We start from the raw sequence: 7718 nt of genomic DNA, 5'->3' as shown, positions 1-7718 counted from the left end.
GTACTGTAAAATAAATAAATAAATAAATAAACAAACAAACAAACAAACAAACAAACAAATGGGTTAGAGGAATAGCTTGAAGGCAGAATGCCTCTGGGTTTAACCTTCAGTACCACACACACAAAAAAGCATAGAACAGATCCAAGCATGGTGGCACACACCTGTAATTCCAGTACTTGGAAGGCTGAGACACAGGAGGATCATAGGTGTGAGGACAGCCTTAGCAATTTACCCAGACGCTCAGCAACTTGGAGGGACCCTGTTTCAAAATATAAAAATAAAAAAGGCTGGGAGTGTAGCTCCAAGGTGGAATGCTCTGGGGTTTGGTCCCCCAATACCAAAAAATAGCAGCACAGAGTGGGTATGACATAGATGGGGCAGGAAAAACGAGAGCTACTAACAAAGTGAATTGCATCAGGGAAAGTATTTTTAGTCCTGGCCCATCAATAAATTTGCTTCTATAAGTCAAACATCTCCTGCTCCAGTGCATACATCCTTATCAACTATGTTTATTGATGGCAAGAAGTAAGAGGATGACAGAGAGCATTTGTCAGCCCAGTGTCCCTCCAGGGGAATAGGACATATTTCTTTCGGTGTGGAGCAAGGTTAAACCAAAAGCTAATCTTTGCAGAGTTGATACAGCATCTTCCCATGTTATTTCACATCATGGGTACAGCAAGCCTGGGGTGTGGATTCTAAGCTCTGTTTTTCTGAAGAGGAAGCTAAGGCTCCCAGAGGCAAAGTAATTTCACAAATGAAGGAGACAGCCCTCTAGAGGAAGTCCTCCTTAGTGCAGAGGGCCAGACGTGTGGAGTGCAGTGAATTCACTAAACTGGTAAAGAAAAAATGGAGAAGTGTTTTTAACATGAATGGGCCGGGCATGGTGGCGCACGCTTGTAATTCCAGGATTTGGGAGCCTGAGACTGGACGATCGCGGTTTGCGGACAGCTTCAGTTGCAGAGGGCAACACAATGAGACCTGTTTCAAAATAAAGAATAAAAAAGTAAATAAATAAGAGTGGGAGTGTAGCTCGAAGGTAGAATGCCCCTGGGTTCAATCCTCAGTACTGAAAAAAAAAAAAGAGAGAGAGAGAGAGAATGGGTGTTGGATTTTGTCAAATGCTTTTTCAGCATCTATTGATATGATCATGTGATTTTTTTGGTTCTCAGTTCTATTTATGTAGTGATTTGTGTATGATCAATACGTGAACAATCACATGTGTTATTGAATCACATATATGATTAACAACATGTTCTGATTTGTGTATGCTGAACCAGCCTTGCTTTCTTAAATTGGTCATGGTATACAATTTTTTTGATATGGTTTTGAATGCTCACAGCTAGTATTTTGTTTAGAATTTTTGCATCTGTGTTCATCAATGAAATTTTCTTTTCTTGATTATATGATTTTGGTATTAATGTGATACTGGCCTCATAGAAGGAGTTTGGAAGAATTCTATCTCCTTCAATTTTACAGAATAACTTGTGAAGTATTCGGTTTATTTCCTCAGTGAAGCCAGGTAGGAGGATAGGGGAGGAGGAAGACTGAGGTTCATTAATGAAAAATACTGCCATCGACTACATGTACACATGTGAATAAACCATTGTCAATCTGTGTACTTGGCTTTGAAGAGAGGGAAATGGGGAGGTGGGGAGAGGGGACCCCAAGTGCTGTGTGCGTGTATGTCATTGTCAACATGATTTACATTATGATGTGAGACTATAATTCACCAATAAAAGCAGGAAAAAAAAAGAAAGGAAAAGAAAAAAGAAAGAAAGGGGAAAAGATTTCAAGTGTACTTGCGGGTGAGCCTAGAGAGCCGTCAAGCACCGCGCATGGCCAGTCCTAATTGTCGCACTGTGGCCTTGTCGTGGATTCTTCCTATTGCCTTGACTCATCCTACGGTGTGTTGATGGAAGGAAATCCAGTGGAAAGTCCACCCAACGTCATTAGCCCGCCTCCCACGTGTGGCTTCGCTGTTCAGCACCCTTGGCTCTTGGTGCCTACTGTTCTGACATGAAGTTAGCCTTAATCTGCCGACTCATTCTGATGAGATTGCTTTGGAAGTCATTCCAAAGTCACCAAGGCTAAAAGGGATGTGGCTGTTAAGACAGAAATGCATTTCAGCTAATACCTCTGCTGCACTGAAGTTAAGCCAGTGCCAGCCCTAATTCCTAAAGGAAAACAAATCCACAATAATCCATCTTCTAATTCTGTGCACACTGGCACGACACCAGATCATATTGGTTGGGAGTCCTCTTCCCTTCACACTGAGCCCTCACGGGGCTGAATCTGAGGCCAGGAAGTCTCGCACGTAGAAGTGTGCGGTCCAAGTCAACATCAGCAGCTCCTTCGGGTTATCTGAAATAATAATATTGACTCTGATGAAAGAAACAAGTTCATTCTTTTTCCATGAAAAACCAACTTGAGCTAAGCGGCAGGCAAGCACGAAGCTATTTTGCAAGTTGCCGATGGTTTTTGCTGGGTTAGACGCGACTTCGCCGTCTTACTTCTGCACACCTTTAATCTTATTTTCTCCTGGCCTCTGGGGAAAGGCCCTGGTTTTTATTCATTCACACTGAGCTGCAAAAGATTGTTGAGAGAGTCCATTGCTTCCAAGGAATATTCACATTTGAATAACATTGTTTGATTAAAACAAAAGTAATAGATGAGGGAAAAAGACAAGGTAGAGGGAAAGATTCTGGTTTAGGGCAGACACTGGCAGACTAGGGCAAAATTTGGCCTGCCGTTTTCTTTTCTGTTTTGTTTTGGTACTGGGGATAGAAACCAGGGGCATTCTACGTCTGAGCTACATCCCTAGCCTTTTTTATTTTTTATTTGGAAAGGGTCTCACTAAGTTGCTGAGAGCCTCACTAAGTTGCTGAGGCTGGCTTCACACCTGTGATCCTCCCCTCTCAGCCTCTCAAGTACTGGGGTTACTGATGTGTACCACCACACTCCCAAATCAGCCTCATCTTAATGTCTCTGTATTCTGGTCGTAGGTAGACATGTTTTCTCATTGGAAGCTACTTACTTGTGTATAAATGGTTTACTCTAAACATTTTTTTTTTTGGTAAAGGGCCACATTATGATTTGAATGTCTCTCCCAAAATGTGTATGTTGGGAACTTAATCTCCATAGTGCTGGGAATGGGGCCTAAAAGAAGGTGTTGGGTCATGAGGGCTCCATCCTTATGAATGGGTTAATGTTTATTATAAAAGGGCTTGAGCCGCACAGGCCTGTGATCCCAGTACTTGGGAGGCTGAGACAGAAGGATCACAGGTTCAAGGCCAACCTCAGCAACTTAGAGAGTTCTTGCTTCAAAATAAAAAATAAAAAGGACTGGGGATGTGAGTTGAATCAATATCTCTCTCTCTCTCTCTCTCTCTCTCTCTCTCTCCCTCTCCATCTCCCTCTCTCTCTCTCTCCAGTCTCAGTGTGGCTTCTGAGATTACAAGTGTGTACTACCACACCCAACTCTGCCATTTCTTTAAGTATAGCCCAAGGTAATAGCAGTTCAGAAGGAGAAAGACATATTCTTTTAGCAACATCTGTGTCTGAGTAAGCTCAGGCTTTGGTAGAGTGGTAGACTGGTTCTACCTTTTAGGAGTGAAATTCACATATAGCCTTGGAATTGTAAAAATTTTCCTACTTTTGATCAGGCAATTTTACTCTTTGATTCTAGAGGAATAAAGTTAGAGGTAAAAAAACTGAATGAGGTTTCTGGGGTGTGTGTGTGTGTGTGTGTGTGTGTGTGTGTGTGTGTGTTTTCAATAGAAATTCTGCAAAGCACTAAGGCACAAGCCACTGTAATTTGTTATACAGCCAATAAAATGTTGCATAAAAAGAGGGAACTGTCTTCTACTTCACTGCCAGAAACTCTATGGCCTGGAGCAAGGGTGGTGGTGGAGTGTCCAGCCAGGACTGGTTGTTCCTGGGAGAGGAAAGAGAAGAAAGCTGTGAACAACAAATAACACCTGGTCAGATGCCTGTGAGCTGAGCACCTGCAAAAAAGAAGGCCCTGAGGTATTTGGTTAGAAGGGATTTGCAGGGGGCTGAGATTATGAAAAGAAACGGGTTGTAGTCAATTTTAGATAAAAGAATTACTTAGTTTTGAAATTATACCAATAGTACATAAAGCTTACAATCTATATTTTTCCTGTTTGTGATGCTACTTCAAAATTTAAAAATTTCTTATTTATTTATTTAATTTATTTTGGTGCTGGGCATTGAACCTAGGGGCATTCTACCTCTGAGTTATACCCTCAGCCCTATTTTTGTTTAGAAATAAAATCCAAGTCCTTCTACGACGCGCGGCTGCTGTGCGATGTGACCATCGAGGTGGTGACGCCGGGCAGCGGCCCGGGCACCGGGCGCCTCTTTTCCTGCAACCGCAACGTGCTGGCAGCCGCGTGCCCCTACTTCAAGAGCATGTTCACCGGCGGCATGTACGAAAGCCAGCAAGCCAGCGTGACCATGCACGACGTGGACGCCGAGTCCTTCGAGGTGCTGGTTGACTACTGCTACACGGGTCGCGTGTCCCTGAGCGAGGCCAACGTGCAGCGCCTGTACGCGGCCTCTGACATGCTGCAGCTCGAGTACGTGCGGGAAGCCTGTGCGTCCTTCCTAGCCCGCCGCCTTGACCTGGCCAACTGCACCGCCATCCTCAAGTTTGCCGATGCCTTTGACCATCACAAGCTGCGAGCTCAGGCCCAGTCCTTTATAGCTCACAACTTCAAGCAGCTCAGCCGGATGGGTTCGATTCGCGAGGAGACTCTAGCAGATCTGACCCTGGCCCAACTCTTGGCAGTGCTGTGCCTGGATAGTCTGAACGTAGAGAGTGAACAGACAGTGTGCCACGTGGCTGTGCAGTGGCTGGAAGCTTCTCCCAAAGAGCGAGGCCCCAGTGCTGCCGAAGTCTTCAAGTGTGTCCGCTGGACACACTTCACTGAAGAAGATCGTGACTACCTGGAGGGGCTGCTGACCAAGCCCATAGTGAAGAAATACTGCCTGGACGTGATTGAAGGAGCCCTGCAGATGCGCTATGGTGACATGCTGTATAAGTCTCTGGTGGCCAAGCCAAATAGCAGCAGCAGCAGTTCTGTTGTATCTGTAGCAGAAAACCCTCCCCAGAGGCTGGGTATGTGTGCCAAGGAAATGGTGATCTTCTTTGGGCACCCCAGAGATCCCTTTCTCTGTTGTGACCCATATTCTGGGGATATTTACAAAGTGCCCTCACCTTTGACCTGCCTTGCTCACACAAGAACTGTCACTACTTTAGCTGTCTGTATTACTCCAGACCATGACATCTATCTAGCTGCTCAGCCCAGGAAAGACCTTTGGGTGTATAAACCAGCCCAAAATAGTTGGCAGCAACTGGCAAATCGCTTGCTTTGTCGTGAAGGCATGGATGTGGCCTATCTCAATGGTTACGTTTACATTCTGGGTGGACGAGACCCTGTTACAGGAGTTAAACTGAAGGAAGTGGAATGCTACAGTGTTCAGAGGAACCAGTGGGCATTAGTAGCTCCACTGCCCCATTCCTTTATATTCTTTGACCTAATGGTAATTCAGAACTATCTCTATGCTCTCAATAGTAGGCACATGTTCTGTTATGATCCCAGCCACAATATGTGGCTGAAGTGTGTTTCTCTTAAGCACAATGACTTTCAGGAAGCCTGTGTCTTCAATGATGAGATCTACTGTATTTGTGACCTCCCAGTCATGAAGGTCTACAATCCAGGTAGGGGTGAATGGAGGCAGATTAACAATATTCCCTTGGTGGCAAAGACCAACAACTACCGGATTATCAGTCATGGCCAAAAATTATTGCTCATCACCTCACGCACCCCACAGTGGAAAAAGAACCGGGTGACTGTGTATGAATATGATTGTAGAGGAGACCAATGGATTGATATAGGTACCACATTAGGCCTCTTGCAGTTTGACTCCAACTTTTTTTGCCTCTCAGCCCATGTTTATCCTTCCTGTCTTGAACCTGGTCAAAGTTTTCTTACTGAAGAAGATGATATACCAAGTGAATCTAGTACTGAATGGGACTTGGGTGGGTTCAGTGAGTTAGACTCTGACTCAGGAAGTTCAAGTTCTTTGTCTGATGGGGATTTTTGGGTACGGGTAGCACTTCAGTGAGATGCACATAATCAACAGGGTTTGTTGTAACTAAATCAAAGTACTAAGGTGTTTTTATTGCTATGAAAAGTATCTTAAAGAGTCAGGCATGGTGGCGCATGCTTGTAATCCCAGCATTTGAGAGACTGAGACTGGAGTGGAGGATCGTGGTTCACGGACAGCCTCAACTATTTAGTGAGGCACTCCACAACTTGGTGAGACCCTGTTTCAAAATAAAGAATAAAAAAAAGGGCAGGGGGTGTAGCTCAGAGGTCAGATGCCCCTGGGTTCTATCCCCAGACCCGCAAAATTAAAAAAATAAATAAATAAAGTATCTTAAAGAGGAGGTAGAGGAGTTGATTGATTGCAGACTTGGTTAAATAATGTAACGTTTGAAATACTTATGTAATTTGTTTGTTTGTTTGTTTGGTACTGGGAATGATACTGAACTCTGACATTCTACCTCCAAGCTACACCTCCCAACCCTTTTGATTTTTTTTTTATTTTGAAACAGGGTTTCTCTAAATTACTGAGGCTGGCCTTGAACCTGCAATCTTCCTGTCTCAGACTTCAAGTACTGGGATTACAGGTATATGCCATTACACCCAGCTGAAATACATGCTTTAATGTTGTTTTAGCACTTATCCTATGTAATTTATTGTGCTAAAAAATCCAGTATTGATTTGATTATTCAGTATGTGTCTGCTTAATTACACTAATCATCTTACAGATCTTACATTCTGTTGGGTTTTTTTGCCACAAGCATTGTAACTTTTGAATTTTTCTAATAGAAAAGTAATTGGATAGGAATTGATAGTGTTTTGAAAGACTATATTTTCCTCCAGAACAATGTAATGTTGTTTATTTTCTCAACGGTGAAGAAGGAAATGTACATGTAGGTATTGGGTGACCAAATGGGGATTTCATTTGTTAATAATGTGCAGAATCGCTGTAAACTCACTGAAAGTTAAAAACACAAACAAAAACAACAAAGCAGGACTCTACTGTTAGAGATTTTTATTTTAATTTTGGAATATAAAATGTGTATTTGTGAAAGGTGTCTGTTTTCATCTAAAAAATGTAGTAGTATTACCAATCACTTAGACGTAACTTGCCAAGTAGGTATGTGAGGGTTTTTTTTTTTTTTTTTTTTTTTTTGGAACCTGTTACATGTTTTATTGAATCAGAGAAACAGTCTTTTTGTTTTCCAATGGACATGATTATATAATTTTTTATTTATTTGCCTTGTATTAAAAAGTTTGTAATTCCTAAAATATTTGGACTGTATAGTTTTGATATTCATCTTTGAGGATACTTGAGCAAGAAGTAGTATCTCCTAGTTTTTTATGTTGCTTTTTGTTTGTTTTTTAAAGAGTCTCCATACTGCTCAAGTAGGCTTCAGACTCCTCTCTGATCATTCTCCCTCACCCTCCTGATTGGTTGGGAATTATAGTCACGTGTCACCACCCCCAGCAAACAAGTGATATTTCTTTACTGTTTTGTGAGGTAGTACTGGTTTAGAAAAAATTAATAAGCTAAAAAGAGTATTTTACTGAAAGCAGCAGTTATGTCTCTTAGCTATAAGATCA

General features: G+C 42.5%; 1 protein-coding gene across 1 annotated transcript; it reads left to right on the top strand.

Moving 5' to 3' along the window:
- Positions 1–3883: 3883 nt before the first annotated feature.
- On the top strand, positions 3884–6150 carry LOC308270889 (kelch repeat and BTB domain-containing protein 6-like; the record flags this gene model as incomplete). The annotated part of the gene is made up of 2 exons (XM_080707046.1): positions 3884–3980; positions 4286–6150. The coding sequence occupies 2 exons, from the start codon at positions 3884–3886 to the stop codon at positions 6148–6150; spliced, it is 1962 nt and encodes a 653-aa protein (XP_080563172.1).
- Between the last annotated feature and the right edge of the window lie 1568 nt (positions 6151–7718).

The sequence above is a fragment of the Muscardinus avellanarius genome, assembly GCF_963383645.1.
Source record: "Muscardinus avellanarius genome assembly, chromosome: 12".
In the NCBI taxonomy this organism is placed as follows: domain Eukaryota; kingdom Metazoa; phylum Chordata; class Mammalia; order Rodentia; family Gliridae; genus Muscardinus; species Muscardinus avellanarius.
The sequence above is the reverse complement of the archived record's forward strand: the minus strand, read 5'-3'. Positions and strand labels throughout refer to the sequence as shown.